This window comes from Saccostrea echinata, unplaced genomic scaffold, assembly GCF_033153115.1.
Source record: "Saccostrea echinata isolate AGI-Se365-2 ecotype Australia unplaced genomic scaffold, CSIRO_AGI_Sech_v1 ptg000023l, whole genome shotgun sequence".
NCBI classification, from domain to species: Eukaryota; Metazoa; Mollusca; class Bivalvia; order Ostreida; family Ostreidae; genus Saccostrea; species Saccostrea echinata.
This window is the reverse complement of record NW_026889772.1, coordinates 3,427,280-3,449,121: the sequence shown is the minus strand read 5'-3', so window position 1 is coordinate 3,449,121 and position 21,842 is coordinate 3,427,280. Positions and strand designations below refer to the sequence as shown.

The 21,842-nt window shown below is 34.1% G+C and overlaps 1 protein-coding gene across 1 annotated transcript in view; it reads left to right on the top strand.

Moving 5' to 3' along the window:
- The window catches only part of LOC133191085 (ATP-dependent RNA helicase DDX51-like), a 56,070-nt gene that overhangs the window by 13,147 nt on the left and 21,081 nt on the right, over positions 1–21,842 (top strand). The window contains exons 4-12 of the mRNA XM_061326770.1: positions 334–479; positions 4,182–4,298; positions 6,473–6,534; positions 8,478–8,586; positions 16,387–16,502; positions 16,892–16,913; positions 17,248–17,481; positions 20,002–20,117; positions 21,298–21,414. Coding sequence (XP_061182754.1) covers positions 334–479; positions 4,182–4,298; positions 6,473–6,534; positions 8,478–8,586; positions 16,387–16,502; positions 16,892–16,913; positions 17,248–17,481; positions 20,002–20,117; positions 21,298–21,414 — 1,039 coding nt within the window. The remainder of the gene's footprint in view (positions 1–333; positions 480–4,181; positions 4,299–6,472; positions 6,535–8,477; positions 8,587–16,386; positions 16,503–16,891; positions 16,914–17,247; positions 17,482–20,001; positions 20,118–21,297; positions 21,415–21,842) is intronic.

Genomic DNA, 21,842 nt, shown 5'->3' with positions numbered 1-21,842 from the left:
CACTGTTGGCAGGATCAGTCACATCTTATTTGCTTTTTTTGGTGTTTGACAGTTAAGAATTGACTGAGTGAAATCCACAATATGGGTAAATGAAATTGACATTCATTGCAAACATGAAAGCCAGTGCAAGACATAACATTATAGCAAGTAACAAAACATTTATTGACAGGGTTCTATAGGGCAACATGCATTTTGCCAAACCCTCAAACCAAACTTTTTACCTTTGTCCTAACGGCCTTGGGCAAAACAGCTTGGTTCTTGGGTCTGACAAAATACACAATGAGAACTCAATAAATGTACAATATTAGCAATGCTCTGACCTTTATTTTATAGTCCAGATACAAGTTATTCCTGAGATCCTACAGACTGTACATAATGGTTTCGTGTTAGGCAGGGCTGGCATGAGGCCTCCAGACATCTGTGTATCCGCTCCGACAGGCAGCGGTAAAACATTGGCTTATGTTCTACCGATTGTACATGTAAGTGTTGATATCCTACATTAGAGTTATATGTTCTACCTATTGTACAGGTAAGTGTTGATATCCTACATTAGAGTTATATGTTCTACCTACTGTACAGGTAAGTGTTGATATCCTACATTAGAGTTATATGTTCTACCTATTGTACAGGTAAGTGTTGATATCCTACATTAGAGTTATATGTTCTACCTATTGTACAGGTAAGTGTTGATATCCTACATTAGAGTTATATGTTCTACGTATTGTACAGGTAAGTGTTGATATCCTACATTAGAGTTATATGTTCTACCTATTGTACAGGTAGGTGTTGATATCCTATATTAGAGTTATATGTTCTACCTATTGTACAGGTAAGTGTTGATATCCTACATTAGAGTTATATGTTCTACCTATTGTACAGGTAAGTGTTGATATCCTACATTAGAGTTATATGTTCTACCGATTGTACATGTAAGTGTTAATATCCTATATTAGAGTTATATGTTCTACGTATTGTACAGGTAAGTGTTAATATCCTATATTAGAGTTATATGTTCTACCTATTGTACAGGTAAGTGTTGATATCCTACATTAGAGTTACATGTTCTACCTATTGTACAGGTAAGTGTTGATATCCTACATTAGAATATATATGTTCTACCTATTGTACAGGTAAGTGTTGATATCCTACATTAGAGTTATATGTTCTACCTATTGTACAGGTAAGTGTTGATATCCTACATTAGAGTTATATGTTCTACGTATTGTACAGGTAAGTGTTGATATCCTACATTAGAGTTATATGTTCTACGTATTGTACAGGTAAGTGTTGATATCCTACATTAGAGTTATATGTTCTACCTATTGTACAGGTAAGTGTTGATATCCTATATTAGAGTTACATGTTCTACCTATTGTACAGGTAAGTGTTGATATCCTACATTAGAGTTATATGTTCTACCTATTGTACAGGTAAGTGTTGATATCCTACATTAGAGTTATATGTTCTACCTATTGTACAGGTAAGTGTTGATATCCTATATTAGAGTTATATGTTCTACGTATTGTACAGGTAAGTGTTAATATCCTATATTAGAGTTATCTGTTCTACATATTGTACAGGTAAGTGTTAATATCCTATATTAGAGTTATATGTTCTACCTATTGTACAGGTAAGTGTTGATATCCTACATTAGAGTTATATGTTCTACCTATTGTACAGGTAAGTGTTGATATCCTACATTAGAGTTATATGTTCTACCTATTGTACAGGTAAGTGTTGATATCCTACATTAGAGTTATATGTTCTACCTATTGTACAGGTAAGTGTTGATATCCTACATTAGAGTTATATGTTCTACCTATTGTACAGGTAATTGTTGATATCCTATATTGGAATCTTATATTCTACCTATTGTACAGGTAATTGTTAATATCCTATATTAGAGTTACATATTCTACTTTTTGTACGAGTAACTGTTGGTATTCTACATTGGAGTCTTATGTTCTACCTATTGTACAGGTAATAGTAAAGAGAAGGTGAAATTTTTTTTTTTTGATGGAGCACATCTGGTTCATGAAGGAAATGATGTCTAGCCACTTAAGCTGTACTGTCTGGTGATAGAGGAGCTTCATTTACTGTCTATAGAACAGTTTCTGTAGTTGGCTGAATAAGGAAATGATGTGTGGCTATAGTCAAGGTCTGGATGAATTGTGAAGATAATGAACATTATCCATGCTCAAAAGTTCAATTAAATAATACACATTGTGAGGAGGGCAAACACGGACATCTGAAAACATCAGAGGTGGGATTATTAAGAGTGCAATGATGAACCATTTGACGGTATATTGCGGTATATTTTTCCACGATTCAATTCACGATACACTAAACTGATACTGCGGTTCGGTTCAATTGGTCCAGAATTATCCGAACCGTCCGTTTTGTTTCCTTGTTTACAATTCCAAAATGGCTTCCGTACAAAACCTGAAGTCGGCATAACGCATTAACGGCAGTTAATCTCATCTCCAGCATCTTACAGACCTCAGATTTAACACGGAGAAGGACTTTATGTGATTAAAAGTTATAGATGTTAAGACAAATGATAAACCCTTTAGATCTAAACATATTCTTTGGTAATACACGATATCTCATCACGCATGTATTTCAATGAAAATTCGCTGTCTTGTTGACTAAAACGTGTCAACACAAGAAATATGACAACTGGTTTTCTACATAAATAAAAGGGATAAAAGAATGAATGTCTTCCTTTTTTCATTCCAATTTAAAAGGAAGACTATTAGGAAAGGTCCCCGTAGTTCCCTGTAAATGTTCATCACTGGTTTAGAATATTGTCACAACTCAAAGATCTACCTATCAATCTAGTTCAAGTTAACAAAATGATATTTTAATTATTATCAAAAATATGAACATTTGATATAACCCTGTCAAGTTTAAAAAAATAATATGTCAAACTTGAAAGACTTTTTAACCTTTTCATGTATCGTGATATGAATCGTATCGTGAACTGAATACCGTATCGTTGCACCCCTAGGGATTATTGAGGAATAAGCATCCCCATTCCACCATCACACCTGTCGTGAGCCCCTTTCCACCTTTACACCTGTCCTGAGCCCCTTTCCATGATCAGGTGAACAGAAAAATCCTTAGGCAATTCAGTATTAACCAAAAAAATCCTACTAATTTCTATGTAAGAAGTCGGTTAACATTCAACATAACAAAAGATTAAATTTGTAAGCAGGGTCATCGTCAACATATCATCATGGTTCCATTTTGGTTCCGGTTGGAACATAGGAGCTCAGCAACAGTCCTCCAGCAGACTCTGTTTCAGGTAGCCTTTTTCAGTTCTCCCCAGCTCTGTCTACAGTGTCTGATTTCATCTTCACATGATTTTTGCCAAGTTATCCTGGAATGCCGAAACCTGACATTTGCCCTGGGGGTTCCACTTGAGGGTGGGGTTTGTAGTGTCTCCTGGTGGTTTTCTGAGAGTGTGTCTAATCCACTGACACTTCCTACAGGCTATTTGATGAGTGATCGGGTCATTGTATTGACCAAAAAATTTGCAAAATGTTGACTTAAGACAAGATTGATACCCTTGCATCATCCACTTATTTGTTGGTAGGTTGCATCATTTTAGAAATTCTTCATATATACATGCTATTATGTATTGAATCAACTGGGAGACATAAACATATTATGCAGGTGATTAAAGTATATTGCTGTATAAATATGGGAAGTTGACAATAGGAAAGTTGAAGTCAACCAGAAGGGCTTCTCACAGGTAATGGGGTCTTGGTTTATAAATATGTATGTATACCTGTTGATATGTAAAAAGAGTTTTTAGTCGAGTTTGAGGTTGAGGTAAAAACAGTACTGTTTTTACATATCAATAAACAACAAAAGTATTTGTAAACCAACACCCAAGTATCTGTGGGGCTTCTGACTTTGTTGACGAGGTGCTGTTTGGTTTACAGATATTGCTGATTTGTGTAGGATTAATTGTTTTGCTTAGAGATTCTGCTGTTTTTTTTATGATTCAGTACATTTCAAATTTAAACACTTTGCAAGATTGTAAAATACCTATCTAATACACAAACACAAGACTTTATTTATACTTTTAAACAATAGGTTTTTGTGCAACATGTGCTTTAAATGTACAACATAATTTGTTAAGCTTAATCTTTGAAATATGTATCTTTCTGCAGGCCTTGAAAAGCCGGACTTTGTGTCGAGTACGAGCATTGGTGGTTTTGCCCGTGAGGGATTTAGCTGCACAAGTATATAAAGTGTTCCTTCAGTACACAAAAGGGACAAATCTTAAGGTGAAGTAGGGGTCAAGGTTTTCATAACAATCTAGAATCTGTATTGGGGGTCAAGGTTTCTATAGACACAATCTGTATAAGGGGTCGAGTTTTCATAACAATCCATAGGAACAATCTGAATAAGGGGTTGAGGTTTTCATAACAATCTAGATTATATATATATATATGAGGGGTGATCAAAAAGTTCGTGAACAATCTTTATATTTACAAAACCACAGTTCAGATCAGAATGAAATTTGGCACACATATAGTCATACACATGTGCTATAAATAACAGATGTTAAATAATGTTTGTGGTGTCGCAATGTGAAAATGACGTCAATATGTAGGTCACTTGTGACAAAAAATGATTGACTCAGTTGAACTTGAACAACGAATGGCTGTAAAGTTTAACGTATATCTTGGAATTTCCTTTGCAGTAGAATATGATAATTTGTACAAGGTTTATGAAGACAAAAGACATCCCAGAAGTTCAATCATTAATTGGATTGAATATTTAAGTGAAGACAGGGAGGTGGTTAAATGTGATGTTTGTTCTGTTGCCCAGCGAAAGTAAGTCGGAGAAAAGATGTGTCCTTAATTGAGCAATTTGTTATGAAACATCATCAAGTTACAATTAGAAAAATGGTTGAATAACTTAACAATAATATAATTATTAAATCCCTAAAATATTGTTTACTTTAGACTTTAAACATATGAGATATGATAAGGGATATCCTTATCCACCCATCCTATTGCCGAGATTTGGCCATTTCTGACAGATGGACTGTTTTGTTATAAAAAATAACTTGCATGGTAAGAAATATAAGACTTGGAAAAATTTTTAAGCTTCTCCGAACAGACTGCTAGGGAGCATGTCACGTGACTGCCTGGATCACGTGATTCTCGCAAGGGCAAAACAATGGCAGATGTGCTTTAAAATCAGAGATGACTACTTTAAAATATAATAAACACTGAAACCTCATTTTATTTCTTTTAAGGAAGTAATTCAATTAGTTCGCGAACTTTTTGATCACCCCTCGTATATAGAGGGTAGAGGTTTTCATAACAATCTATAGGAACAATCTGTCTAGGGGTCAAGGTTTTCATAACAGTCTGAAGAATCTGTATAGGGGATAGAGGTTTTTATAACAATCAGTAGAGACAATCTTTATAAGGGGTCAAGGTTTTCTTAACAATTTTTATAGATAATCTTTAAAGTGCAAGGTTCTTTTAGGGCCCTTTTTGGCCCTGTAATTATCTGAAGAATCAAAACTGCTTAGTTTGGACCCTTGGTGACTGTATATCTATTCAAATTACATAATTTTCTGTCTAGTCAATGTATTATGTTGTCATGATTGTGTTATTATTCCAATATCCTGAAAATTTCTTAATGTCCAAACTTTTATGCTATTTTTCAATATTTTGTATAGAGCACAACCTCTGATCCAAAATGTGCAATAATATAATGATAGATTACGAAACATATTTTATTTTTTGGACAGAGGAGTGTGCTAATATTTTAATTCTTTGATGAAAGAACTCAAATACACCTGTTTTTTTTTTTTTTAAATTAAAGAACACTGCTATTTCCCTAAGCCTTTTTTTCTAATTCCTGGACTCTCAGAAGACACATTGATATAGGAAATAAAAGCACCAAGTCTCTATTATTGTTTATATTAATGTTTGAAATGGGAGAGTGTTTGTCATTAAAATTGCATACCTACAGGGCCATTTTATGAGGAAAGTGAACCTAGCTCTTTTGTCAGAAAAAACAGGACCATTATTGGTAATTATCCACATAAATGCAACTTCTAGTTAAATCAGATCATGGCATCAGGGGCTGGGATGGGGCTCTAATATGGTCTGAATAGAGGGATAAGAATATCAATGATCTTATAAAAAAAATTCTAGAACAGCTTAGTCAAAAGTAGTGCAACTGGTATGAAATCATCTCCTTCAAGTTTAGTTTCAGTAATGGAAATGTTGCTTGGGTAGTTGACTGGGGGAAGGGAGGTATCAGGGGGAATAAAACTAATATCAATCAATACATGTATATAGGGTAGAACAAAATTATTGAAAAATTTAAAACAGGAACTAGTTATTGGACAAGAAGAAGAGGGGGAAATGTGTAAAATGTGATAAGTAAACACTGGACGGTTTACACCAGTTTCTATGTTTGACATGTTTTATAGGTTGGAATGATTGTTGGACAAAAACAGTTCAGTGTGGAACAGCATGCCCTAGTGAAGCAACGGTAAGTACAAATATTAACTTGTTATCTCATGTACATTGGTATATTTATTTTCCTAAGCAGAAAAAAAAGTATTAGTAGTTATAAAATATACATATTATGTCATACATGTATTGGTTACTAGTCAGTGTATAAGTTAAACCCCCTTGCAGATTTGGAGTGTGGGACTTATAGTGTAATTTCAGTATAGGAGTGATCTCCCCCTTGCAGATTTGGAGGGCTCGTCTTAAAGTGTAATTTCAGTATAGGAGTGATCTCCCCCTTGTAGACTTGGCGTATGGGTCTTATAGTGTAATTTCAGTATAGGAGTGATCTTCCCCTTGCAGACTTGGAGGGCAGGCCTTATAGTGTAATTTCAGTAAAGGAGTGATCTTCCCCTTGCAGATTTGGAGGGCTCGTCTTAAAGTGTAATTTCAGTATAGGAGTGATCTCCCCCTTGCAGACTTGGCGTATGGGTCTTATAGTGTAATTTCAGTATAGGAGTGATCTCCCCCTTGCAGACTTGGCGTATGGGTCTTATAGTGTAATTTCAGTATAGGAGTGATCTCCCCCTTGCAGACTTGGAGGACAGGTCTTATAGTGTAATTTCAGTATAGGAGTGATCCCCCCCTTGCAGACTTGGCGTATGGGTCTTATAGTGTAAATTTCAGTATAGGAGTGATCTCCCCCTTGCAGACTTGGAGGGCAGGCCTTATAGTGTAAATTTCAGTATAGGAGTGATCTCCCCCTTGCAGACTTGGCTTATGGGTCTTATAGTGTAAATTTCAGTATAGGAGTGATCTCCCCCTTGCAGGCTTGGAGGGCAGGCCTTATAGTGTAAATTTCAGTATAGGAGTGATCTCCCCCTTGCAGACTTGGCTTATGGGTCTTATAGTGTAAATTTCAGTATAGGAGTGATCTCCCCCTTGCAGACTTGGCTTATGGGTCTTATAGTGTAATTTCAGTATAGGAGTGATCTCCCCCTTGCAGACTTGGCGTATGGGTCTTATAGTGTAAATTTCAGTATAGGAGTGATCTCCCCCTTGCAGACTTGGCGTATGGGTCTTATAGTGTAATTTCAGTATAGGAGTGATCTCCCCCTTGCAGACTTGGAGGGCAGGTCTTATAGTGTTATTTCAGTGATTTTCCCTTTGCAGACTTGGAGGATGGGTCTTATAGTGTAATTTAGTATAGGAATTATCTCCCCCTTGTAGACTTGGAGGGCGGATCTTATAGTTTAATTTCAGTATAGGAGTGATCTCCCCCTTGCAGATTTGGTGGGCAGGTCTTATAGTGTAAATTTCAGTATAGGAGTGATCTCCCCCTCGCAGACTTGGAGGACAGGTCTTATAGTGTAAATTTCAGTATAAGAGTGATCTCCCCCTTGCAGACTTGGCGTATGGGTCTTATAGTGTAAATTTCAGTATAAGAGTGATCTCCCCCTTGCAGATTTGGAAGTGTAATTTCAGTATAAGAGTGATCTTCCCCTTGCAGATTTGGAGGGTGGGTCTTATGTTGTAAATTTCAGTATAGGAGTGATCTCCCCCTTGCAGAAACAGAGATGAGTGGGAGGTAGTATTTTATATATGGTGAAATTTCAGTGTTGAAGTGATCTCCCCCTGCAGACTTGGCATTAGAGTGTAATTATGCCTTTGATGTAAATCTTCATACTATTAGGAGTGATCTCCCCTTGCAGACTTGAGTGGGGGCTGGGGGAGAAAGGGTGTTATTTTAATTTATTTTGTAATTTCAATGTTGGAGCAATCTCCACCTTGTAAACTTGGAGTGGAAGGGTATAATTTTTTAATGTAATATTAGCATTGGAGCAATCTCCTTCTTTAGGTTGAAGGGTAGAATTTTGTGTTTGATGCATATTAGTGTAGAAGTGATTTCCCCTTGTAGAATTGAGATGGGAGGGTTCAGTTTTGTGTTTGATACAACAACAATAAGAGATCTTTTTCTTGCAGGCTCGGGGGATATGAGAGTAAAGTTGATATAGTGGTGGCTACTCCTGGACGCCTTGTGGACCACATCAACAATACTCCAGGATTCAGTCTTTCAGATCTCAGGTTTCTGGTATGTATTATTATACCTCATACCTCCCAGTGAATTTGTAAAGGGAACACTTATCAAATTCTCAATCTTGCAGTGATTTTTGTTCTTTCATTGAGTATAAATCATAATTTCAAACCAGGTATAACCAAAATTGTTGAATTTAAACTATTGCATTGTTCTCTATGCTAACAAAATAAGGGGATGGAGGGTGCAAAAAATGTTCTTTTCATATTATGATGAAAATCATGTATACAATTCATTTGCAAGGATGCTCTTGAAATGTGGATTCAAAATGCGATGTATGGATGGAGGGCAGGATTGGATGAAGAAAGTTGTCCAGATTTTTATTTTGGGTGTATGCTTTTTGAATTAGAAGGGAAATCTAAGAAAAAAATCTTGTAAAGAAGAACATGGCTAAAATTGTCAAAGTATTATGAAAAATATTTCATGAGGTGTTGACATTATTGCTTTTTTGATCACGTGGCCATACTCTATGGGTTTCAAGTTTTACAAAAGCATAAAGAAGTAAAAAAAGCAAACTCATACAATGTGGCCCAGAAAATAAAATTTATGACACTCAGTTGGTCATTAAGGACCATGGGCCTTTTGTATTTTCTATCTACATGTAGAATAATCAAAAGTTCATAAATCCACATATCATTGATCTTCAACATGAAGTTGATGGTTCAGCAGGGAAATTGTCTTGCTATCCCATTTTATTTTAACAGGTCATATTATCATCATTATGGTATGAGTTTCTTGTCTGACTGTCTGTTAGCAGTTTTTTGTCTGGGTCAGATCTTACACACCTTGAGGCCAAGGACCATTGAACCATGTCAGTTGCTGCATCTTTTAAGAGGAGGGGAGGGGGGGGGGTTGACCAAAAGTGGTCAACATGGCCTCATTTTGGAATATTTTATGGCTTTATGTATTGAAGAATATCATGTTCCCCAGTGGTGCATTTCATTTAGTAAACTGTGGATGTAGGATATATTTTTATTTGGAATGTGAACACCAAAGAAAAGGATAGTTTTGAAATTCAAAATTTGACTATCACCTTCAGACTTGTGTTAACTACAATATATAATTTTATTATACCTTTACTGGTTTTTCCCTATATAAAAATTAGATCATTAAATGTGAATAATTTCATAAAAATCACTGTCAATAGACTAATCCCCCTGCATTTGTTAAATGAGTAAATCCCTACTTCTTAAGCTAATTCCCAGGTATCCTTTATCCTCTAGATATGTTTATGGACTAATCCCCATGTGTTGGTCAAGTGAGCTAATCCCAGCTCTGAAAGCTAATTTCCAGTTATCCATAATCCCCTAAATTTTTACTTTTGTTTTTGGTATACATGTAATAAAACAGTTAAAAAGGTATATCATTGAGGGAGTTAACAAGATTTCAGTTCCCCTTGACTAAGACTCTTTCCCTTGGCTTTTCCTTGGGAAATTGACCTGGCCTTGGGGAACCCGAATCTTGATAACTCCCTCAATGATATACTTTAACTGTATACAGGTAAACTTCGGTATCTCGAACACCGATATTTCGAATACCACGGATATCTCTAAGTGAATCAATGGTCCCCGCCGTTTTTACTATATTTATGATTTTAAAAAACACCGGTATCTTGAACATGGAAATCTCGAATACCTCGCTTATCTTGAAGTTGACTACGGTCCCAAGTGCTATAAACACATGCGTTATCTCGAAGTCCAATTAATTTCTTGCTCTGCTTAATTCACACCTTAGAACACAATGATCCCATTATGCTAATTTTACGGTCTGTTGATCGTTTCCGTTAGGACTAGCACAGGCTTCGTTGGACCATCGCCGATAATCACACCTTATTAGCCACAAGCTGTTGTTTTAGCTGTTGTTTTTGGTAGTTTAATTTAATTATGCAGGTCAGGTGATTTGTGATACACATTATTACATAACAAAGTAAACACTGAACACATCAAAGTGATATTGAAATCAAGAAATTAATCATTTTGAGTATAAAAGTCAGTACCAAAAATCTAAATCTTCATTACACATCACATGTCTGATAAGCAATCTAACGAAGGACTCGGTAGCCAACCCGGGGGAGGGGGGGATAGTTAGATTAAATGACAGTCACTGTGGTGTAAAAAGAAAACAAAGTTCATACAATCGAAACAAAGTTTCAGGCTATTACAGAAGTCGAAAAAGGTACAGAATTATAATCATGCTTTTATCTGAATATTATAAATTATAGTGCTTTTGTTTATTGGCAATTTCAATAAATTATTGTAGAACGATAATTCCTGTTCCATCTTAATCCTTATTACAGTGATCGGTTTATCATTTACAAAGCGTAACACATATCCGGGTGTCAAAAATCCTGAAACAAGCATGACAAGTCTGGCTTTCCAGAAAGCCTGAAATGTCATCTCTTTGGCTTCATTTATGTCACATAATAAACAGTGGAATGTAACATTTTTTCCTCAGCTATTACAGACAGAAGAACTTTTTTTCAAAGGGGGGGGGGGGCACAGAATAAACAGTGGAATGTAACATTTTTTCCTCAGCGATTACAAGCAGAAGAACTTTTTTTCAAAAGGGGGGGGGGGGCACAGAATAAACAGTGGAATGTAACATTTTTTCCTCAGCTATTACAGACAGAGGAACTTTTTTTTCAAAAGGGGGGGGGGGGGCACAGAATAAACAGTGGAATTTAACATTTTTTTCCTCAGCGATTACAAGCAGAACTTTTTTTCAAAAAGGGGGGGGGGTAGTCAGAAAAAAAAATTACAACTTACCTGAATAATCTTTCACTAGGAAAAAAGGGGGTGTTCAAACTCGAAATTCTTATTTCGTGGATCGGAGGGAAGATTTAAACTTTTTTACTCTCTCGAAAACACATTTGGGGGGGGGGGGGGGGGGGGAGTACATGTATGAATATGCTGCAACAAAAAAATGTGGGGAAGGTAGAGGCAAGCTGCCTTTCAGTAAATATTTGCAACAGTAATTTCAAATATTTTTTGTATATGTGTTTAAAAAATGTAACCACTGAGCAGTATTCGTAAAATTTGTAAACAATTGAACAATTGTTATACAAGAGGATGGGTAAAACCTTAGCGTTCTTATTGACTTTACATCACAGCAGCTTACTCGGACAACAGCCAAGAAGTTTAATGCGCTAACTTGAATAAGTACGGTGTCATATAGTGAGACTCCCACCCCCATAGTGAGACTTCCCCCGGAATATGGCTATATATAGCGGTAAGACTCCCCGATTGGGGGGGGGGGGGAATTACTATATAGTGAGTCTTCCCCCCTAAACGACCATAGTGAGGCTTCCCCCTTCCATGTTCAGTAGTATTTTATTTACATCGACGATGTATATATATTTGCATTTTGATAATGATCTTATAAAATAGATACATGTATGAATAAATATAGAAGTGCGCATTAAAAATTTATCGAGCACAGTAAATAATTGAATTGTTCCAAAATGATTCTTATCAAAAGAAATACATTTAACATTTAATAGATCATTACTCGTGGACTCTTGGAATTTGCTTATGTTAACCTTCATGGGGAATGCAATAAATACAATATAGAAAAGAAAGATGTATACTTGTAACAATAACGTACATTTTTCATTCAGTTATCTCACATCAATATACATGTACATGTCATCCCATAATTATTTTTGGCTAACAAACTGTTAAAAGGCTATTAAAATGTTTTAATTATTAATTAACGGAGAGCTTTTATTCATATACTGAAAAATATTGTTTTACAATGAAATAAAATATTCCAGAAACTACATTTGAGGGGAAGTCTCACTATGAAAGGGGGCAGAGACTGGCTATATAGTGAGACTTCCCCGGGAGAAGTCTCACTCTATTGCCAGTCGATCTTCCGGGGGGAAGTCTCACTATATAGCCAGTCTTCCCGGGGTATATCTCACTATATAACCAGTCTTCCGGGGAAATCTCACTATGGGGAAGTCTCACTATACGACACTGACCCTCAATTGATTTCGAAAGATTTTCCACTTTTAAATATATGGTTTATCCAATGAAATAACCCTCACATGCATCTAAATATAGGTCAGTAATAAAATTTACACGGTATAAGCTAAAAGAGCTAGGTTCACTTTATGCATAAAGTGGCCCTGTCCTTATATCAATTAATTGACTATCACCCTCTGTCCCATTTCATATATCAAAATAAAGTAGAGACTTGGTGCTTTCATTTCCAATAACAAAATTTCTTTTTGAGAATCCAAGCATTGGAAAAGAGGCTTTAAGAAAATGCAATGTTCTTGAATTTTGCAGAAAACATGTGTATTTGACTGCCTTCAGCAAAGAATTAAAATATGAGCACAGCCCACGATCCAAAAATTAAAACATGTTTTGTGATCTTCAGAAACAGATCTTTAGTTATGTAATTGCATATTTTGGATCAGAGGTTGTGCTCTATGTGAAATATTGAAAAAATATGTCAACTTTTGGTCATTTTTAAGGGAATTTACAGGATATGGGGAAAATGACGCATTTTATGACGTCATAATGCATTGACTAGAGAGAAAATTACGTCATGTTCAATAGATACCCGGCCACCAAGGGTCTAAGTTATAAATACTGCATTTTCAACCAAAACTGAGCAGTTTCGATTTTTCAGAAATTCTCAGGGCCAAAAAAGGCCCTAAGTGGCTCTTGCTCTTAGGCATTTACAAATTATCTGAAAGAGTACCAATTTACCAACCCTGATATTTAATTAGGCTGTTCAAGGAAACAATCATTTTATATAATAATATTTCAAGAATAAGAGAAGTGACTTGATAGCTTTTTTGCCACTAACCAATAATGCAATTTAAAATTACACAAAGAAAATGATTGCAGATGCTATAATTATAAATTCTCAAAATACGAGTCGGGTAAAGAAATTGCGTCTTTTATACAAAGGTAACAATATTGTATTTCTGACATTTATTTTTTATAGAGCAAAAAACAAAGAATAGTGCAGACATGCGTAAAAATTCACAATGATTATATAATCTTTCTTCCAATGCCTGTAGTTTTAACATTAACTATTTGTTTTAAAAAAAATATTTTAAAAATGGCATCAGGTTATTGAATGACTAAGATACACATAAAAGTAAAATTTTCGACATAAGTTCACATCGTATTTAAACTTAGCTTTTAATGCGAGTATTTACTTTGATTTGTTTTTCTGTAAATTCTTAGATCCACGCCTTGGCTGATCTAATCGATGCCATGTAAAGTGTACTTTGATACACACGCACTGGCCATCATTTACCGTACGTAACAGCCTAGATAACTGCATGTTATTTGAAGACCCGCCACTTTGTTTTTCTGTAAATACTTTGATCCACGCCTTGGCCGTTCTAATCGATGTCATGTTTAGTGCATTCTGATACACACGCGCTGACCATGATTAGATAACTGCATGTATTTTGAAGACCCACCACTACCCAAGCGATATTGTCTCTGTATGGCATGTCAAATGTTGCAATATTCGATCTTTTCCATTTGTATTGTATAATTTTCTATTTGTATTGTATAATTTTCCATTTGTATTGTAAAAGTTTCCATTTGTATTCTATAATTTTTCATTTGTATTCTATAATTTTTCATTTGTATTCTATAATTTTTCATTTGCATTGTAAAATTTTTATTTGTATTCTATATTTTTCATTGGTATTCTATAATTCTTCATTTGTATTGTATAATTTTTTATTTGTATTGTATAATTTTTTATTTCCATTGTATAATCTTTATTTGTATTGTATAATTTTCAATTTGTATTCTTTAATTTTTCCTTTGTATTGTATAATTTTTATTTATATTGTATAATTTTCCATTTGTATTGTATAATTTTCCATTTGTATTGTATAATTTCTCATTTGTATTGTAAAATTATAGAATACAAAATGGAAATTTATAGAATACAAATGGAAAATTATACAATACAAATGGAAAATTATAGAATACAAATGGAAAATTATAGAATACAAATAAAAATTATACAATACAAATGAAAAACTATACAACATAAATGAAAAATTATTGAATACAAATGGAAAATTATACAATGCAAATAAAAATTATACAATACAAATGAAAAAATATACAATACAAATGAAATATTATAGAATACAAATAAAAATTTTACAATACAAATGAAAAATTATAGAATACAAATGGAAAATTAAAGAATACAAATAAACATTATACAATACAAATGGAAAATTATAGAATATAAATGGAGAATTATAGAATATAAATGGAAAATTATGCAATACAAATGGAAAAGATCGAATATTGCAACGTTTGACATGCCATAGTATGACTCTCTGATTTATGTGTAGTTTTTCTTTTTTAAGATGGCCTGTTTGACAGATCGTCCATTCTTTGTCATTGAGCAGTTTTGTTTACATCTCTATATTTAGAAATCGTGTCATTTGCCAGACCACCAGATTATCAATGGCAGCTTACACTGGGGCTTCATATCCGGGGTTACAAACTTAATGTGTCATCTCTCGAGAGAGATGACAATTATCGCTATGAAAGCGATCGAAATTTGTAAAATGTAAGTGTTGCAGTATTAAATAAAATAATATATGCATTATAAGTATATGCAAACGTATTTTTAAAAAGATAATTACTAAATATGAACTGAAACCTTTACCACATAAATTATGCATGTGAGTGGAGGGGGGGGGGTTTATTCCCTGTTAATAGAACATGAAACATTGCAATATTGGTACCAAATTCATCAACTTCGATATCTTCAACACTCGGATATCTCGGAAGTTTTTCCTCAGTACCGCCAAGTTCGAGATATCGAAGTTTACCTGTAATATATCTCCATATCACCTTCACGTTTTGTTAACTTATTATATATCTCCATATCACCTTCACACTTGTGTTAACTAAATATATATCTCCATCTCACCTTCATGCTTGTGTTAACTAATTATATATCTCCATATCATCTTCATGTGTGCGTTAACTAATTATATATCTCCATATCACCTTCACGCTTGTGTTAACTAATTATATATCTCCATATCACCTTCATGCTTGTGTTAACTAATTATTTATCTCCATGTCACCTTCAGGCTTTGTGAACTATTTTGAAGAGGAGAAATTAGTGTACATTACTAGTGATTGGTTCACTGATTAAGCAGACATGTTTCTATTGACAGGTTATTGCTGAAGCATACATGCATGATTTATTAATGCCCTGTTCACACAGAGAGTTTAATTCTAATTAAATATATTAATTTACTGCGAATTAAATCTGAACCGTGTTCACACAGGGAATTTAATGCAAATTAGTTTAATTGGAATTAATGTACTGCTCATTTAATTACTACGCATTAGCTCTGCTGAGCAAAGCTAATTTTAATTAAATTTTAACACATGCATAATGACAAAATTAAGTCACATGCGATATGTTGGTGGTTAGATATAGGTACTTATGCTATTTTTAAGTGAAAAACAAGAAATATTATGTTAATCACTAAAATGTGTACAGACACAATGACTATGTCAAATGGATCTGCTTTGCACAGTGTGACATAATTTGCAAATTACGTCATATAGCATTACTGAATAGCCTTACTGTTGAAATAAAATTTAATTCGCATTAGTTTACTTCGCATTAGCTGTCATGTGAACGCAATTTAATTCGCATTAGTTTAATTCACATTATTTTACTCCACATTAATTTACTGCGAATTAAATTCTCCGTGTGAACAGGGCATAATTTATATGTTATTGATGTAGCAGACATATTAATTTCTATTTATAGGTTATTGATGAAGCAGACAGAATCATGGAGCATGTGAAACAGGACTGGTTAAGTCATGTAGAGAATGCTGCGTTTATAGGGGGTAGAGAGGCATCAAGTTCCCTCAATGTCTACAAGTCAGTTCAACTTAATCTTACCTTGTTTTGGGGAAAAGCGAGCAAATTCTCATATACCATGTATATTTCCTATTTATACAGAGGATATTTAATGTGATGGTTTAATTACTTCGATTCTATAGTGGTTGTTTAGCTGTTTTATTTTTCCCAAGGGCATATGGTTACTATCATTTGATGTAAAAACAAAACAATAAAGGGGTCAAAGTTTGAGTTAAATAATTGAATAATTACATGTACAATGTATATAAAATGTTGGGAAAAAAATCTTTAAAAATTTGGTTACAGGCATCATATGCAAATAGGACCATTTTAATTCTGTGTAAAGATCTCTGTTATTTTGTGGGATCACATTTTGAGTTTCATATATTGATTGTATTTTTCTTTTGCAGCACCAGTAAACATCAAATGCCAGTAAGTAGGGAATTATCAAAAACCTTAAGATGAACTGACAGCTTATTATCACTGCTGCCATCAAAGCAAAGTTCAGCCATGACATTGTTAAGTTATCTCAAATGTATTTCTAGGCTCAAGCTTACTTATAAATTAAGATAAATTTTACTTACAAGCAAAATCTGATCATTAACCTTGACACAGTCATTTTTAAGGTCAAGGTCAGAGTGGATTTTAGTTTTAAAGATTAATGAACAAGATTGCCATGGTTACAAAAAAAAATATTTCTTGTATACTGGTTACTTTTATGCATTAGTATCAAGGAGCTACCTGCTTATGTTTTATTTTATTTCAGCTCCAGAAACTGCTGTTTTCTGCCACACTATCACAGAATCCAGAAAAACTTCAACAGTTGAATCTTTTCCAACCGCGACTGTTTACGTCAGTGGTGGATAGTACTCCTCATTCAAACTTATCGACAGAAACAAGAGCTGAGGTTGTGGAAGGAATTCACGACAGATTGAATGATACAGGAAAAGAGGTCAAGGGTCATTTTGTAGGAAAATACACAACTCCAATTGGATTAAAGGTCAGAAAATCTCTATTTTTATCTACATTCACAAAAGCAATAATATTAAACTTGTTTTTTTTCGCATGAATTTTCCTCTTGTTTTCCTTGAAAGAAAAGGCACACCTGAAATGAAAGTTTGTAGAAATCACTCAATGGTTACGAGCTATCGTCATTAGAAATCACTCAATGGTTAAGAGCTGGTATTGTTGTGTCAGACACTAACATTTTCTGGTGAAATACAAATGCTCAAGAAATATCTGAATATGAAAGTAAAAATTGGGTGTTTTCTTATTCCCGGAAGGCACATATCAAGCAATTCATTGCATTTCATTTTTTTTTTTTTTTGAAGCAATTACTGCATGTGTACTGTAAAAAAGCGGGCTTCATATTTTAGCGGCTTTGAGGCAGACAACGATGCGCTAATTTATGAATACCGCTAAGAAATCATTTATATATACAATACGTGGCCTGGACATAAGGAGCGCTAATTCATGATTACGTCAACAACTCCATACCCAGTGATTGCGCTAAATTTTGAATACGCCAATTTATGTACACGTACAGTATAAGTTCACATAACTTTCCTTTTCTTTTTAAAACTGCTTGTGAGATAGGCAGTGTTTAGTTTTTAATCATCTATGGATTCAATATTAATGAATTTTGAGTTGGTCCCCTAGTCGTAGACTGTAGATATTTTTATTACATTGTTCCTTTGCAATTTGGAGATTATAATTTGAACATATCTACTTAATGAAGGCATTTTACGTGAGGATTTGAAAAGATCTGAGAATTGTTTGATAAAATATTAACCATTTAACAGAAGTTAATGCGGTTTTGATATCAATGAAAAGAACAGGAAAAAAGGCACATATTGCAACATCACTTTTTATTTTTTGTAACACAATAACTCCGAAAATGACATCAGCATGCTCACCATAAAAACGACATAACCAGAGCTGCCAACCCTTATGATTTTGTGTAAGGCTTACAGTTTGAGCATCTAAAATACACTTTTTGATTTCTCTATTTATTCCTCCAATTTCTATTTTTCTTTGTCAAAAGATTGAAAATAATAGAATTTTCACAGCTGTTCACTTTCAGTTTTCTCTATTATAATAAAAAGTGTCATAGTAAAAAGAAAATAAAATAATGAAAAGAGTCATAGTTCTGATGTACTTGCTTGAATTGTCATTGTCCTTTTCACACAAAAACAAGTCTGGTGAGGACTTTTGTATGTTTTATTTTTAAACGGAATAAGCCCTGTTACACAAGTTTTTTTGTAAAGCAACATGTTATTACCTGTCAGTATTATGCAAGAGATGTTTCGTTTAATACAGTAGAGAGTTGTACATGTATAATAGATTGAAAGTGCATCCATACCATATGAATAAAAATTTCCTATGAATGTATATGATAATGCAAATGGTCATAAACCCTGGTTATTAAAAATGAAAGATGGAACTGCTGGTTTACAGTACTATTCTTATAGTCTTAATGTAGCTCCATGCAAATTTTTTTTAGAAAAGTCTTTTCAAAGATGCCCTTTGGTCTCATGTAGGCAAAAGTGTGATTTTCCAGTGTACTTAGCACAAGGGATTCTGACATCACTTTTGGAGGTATTTTAGCAAAAAAAAAAAAAGATTTGTTTGTGAAATACTGATGCCCGCGTATGGCAGTTCAAGGCCAAGGTTAGAGTTTTCAAATGTATTTGATATGGGGGGGGGGGGGCATATAAAAAGTGACCTCACAATATATTTTGTAATGTATTTTTTCTGCTCTTTTCAATGATATTAAATCCTTCAGCTTCCATCAAATGATTATATTTTATCAAATCATTCTCAGAAATTTTCAATTTGCCCCCCTCATATATACTGTTAATTTAAGGTTTTTAGTTTTTTTCTACTTTATATATCAAATGTAAAATTTACATCCTATTTTTGCCCACCGTAGCCCCGAGTGTCATGATTTGATAAAAAGAAAGAGTCAAAGTTACACTTCATAAAGATTCTTGCATATCTAATATTATCTATACATGTCAGTTTTGGTCTTGCTATTCTCTATTAAAAAGAAAATATATTTAAAGATTATCCCTTTTTACTCCCTTGTTTAATTTGGCCTCACCCTAGCCCAAGGAACCTGCATGATTTGAAGAAAAAGATTTGTCTTTTCTGACTCAGTGGATTATCTCTCTTTAAAAGAGGATGTACCCTACCAATTTAACAAAATTAAATTTAACCTTTTCCAAAGATGCTTTTTGGCAAATTCTGAAAGTGGCACAGTGGTTCTTGAGAAGTTGAAAATGTAAAGAATAAGCAAACAGACATCTGAAACTTTAATCAGAAAAGATAATTAGCTTTTAGCAGAAAGAAAAGTTTTCAACTCATATGAGCTAAAACAAAAAATCAACTGTTAAATTATTTCAACCAATTAAACCAATAAACAGACCTTCTAACTTTTCTTAGACCTTTTCCTGGTCAGTGCCACTAAGTTTTTTGCTACGAAGTTCCACTATAACTAATCTTTTAAATTTATTAACAGGAATACACAGTCAAGGTAGAAGCAACAGAGAAGCCATTAGCAATACTTCACTTCTTACACAATCTCAAATACAGACACATCCTCTGTTTTACCAACAGTGTGGAGTCAACTCACAGGTGAGTGAAAGAGCTCAACCAAACTCAGTTATACCCTACTCTCTCAAATCACAGGTGAGTGTTACAGCTGATCCACACTTGGTACACCCTGCTCTCTCAGATCACAGGTGAGTGTAACAGCTGATCCACACTTGGTACACCCTACTCTCTCAGATCACAGGTGAGTCTAACAGCTGATCCACACTTGGTACACCCTACTCTCTCAGATCACAGGTGAGTGTAACAGCTGATACACACTTGTATACCCTACTCTCTCAGATCACAGTTGAGTCTAACAGCTGATCCACACTTGGTACACCCTACTCTCTCAGATCACAGGTGAGTGCAACAGCTGATACACACTGAGTACACCCTACTCTCTCAGATCACAGGTGAGTCTAAAAGTTGATATACACTGAGTACACCCTACTCTCTCAGATCACAGGTGAGTCTAACAGTTGATACACACTTGGCATACCCTACTCTCTCAGATCACAGGTGAGTGTAACAGCTGATACACACTTGGTACACCCTTCTCTCTCAGATCAATAAAAATCTCCTTCGTAATGAGTGGTGGTCAGGCAGGTTTGATGACCGTAGCCAGATAGTTGGTGGAGCACCTGTCTAGAAGTCAGGGGGTCCAGATTTTAATCCTGACAATCATGTCAGGGCTATATTTCTTGTCATTCAGCTGATAAGTCAAAGAAAAAAGACATTATGTCTGAAAAATATACTTAATATGTGATCGACCTACCAGATACAAGTATGTAAATACATGAATTTATTTATTTACACTATCAATGGAAATTATTTTTTTGTTGTATGACTTTACATTAAAATGTACATATTTTACATGCTTTACATTAATAATAATTCTCCAAAATAACATTCATTTATGAATAAAATAATCGAAAGTAATCGAAAAAGTAATTATAATTACATTGAAAATTTCAGCTGTAATCGATTTAATTATGATTACAAGTAATTGAAAATCTCTTCGATTACAGATTACTGTCGATTACTTGAAAAAAAGTAATCATTACAATCGATTACGATTACTCAATTACGATTATCCCATCCCTGATTTATATGTACATGTAATTGTCCATTTTTTTAAATAGACAGAAGCTTCATATAAAAGAAATGGTTTACATTTAAATGTATATAAATAAATATACATATCTACACAAATGTTTGTCAGGTTGTATCACTTGCTGAGGCTGTATGGAGACATCAGTGTAGCAGAAATCACATCTAAACTGCAGGCCTCACGCAGAAGTAAAGTTCTGCGCAAATTCCAAAATGGAGATATTGATATGTAAGTGGACTGGAAGAATATAGTATTTCAAAAAATAATTATGAAAATAACATATCTGTTTTATTATGATAGATACTAGATACATTTTACAAAAGACTGGTTTAATCAAATTGTGGATGCAAGTAATTATATACATCTTTTATCCAGTTGTATTGAACTCACTTGTATTGAATCATCGCTGGTATTGAACTTAATATCAGTCCCTGACCAGGTTTTTACTATTTCTTTGTTAAAAATCTCAGTTAATTTGAAGTCCTTGTATTGAATCATCTCTTGAATTAAAGCAATTTTACAGGCCATTGAATTGATAATGTACTGTTTTTAATAATGGTTGCTCTGAAGTTGTTGTTTGTCCAGTACAGTAAAACTCATATAATACAAACACGCAAATAATAGCAAAGTTTTTTGGAATCCTTGGCAAAATTCTT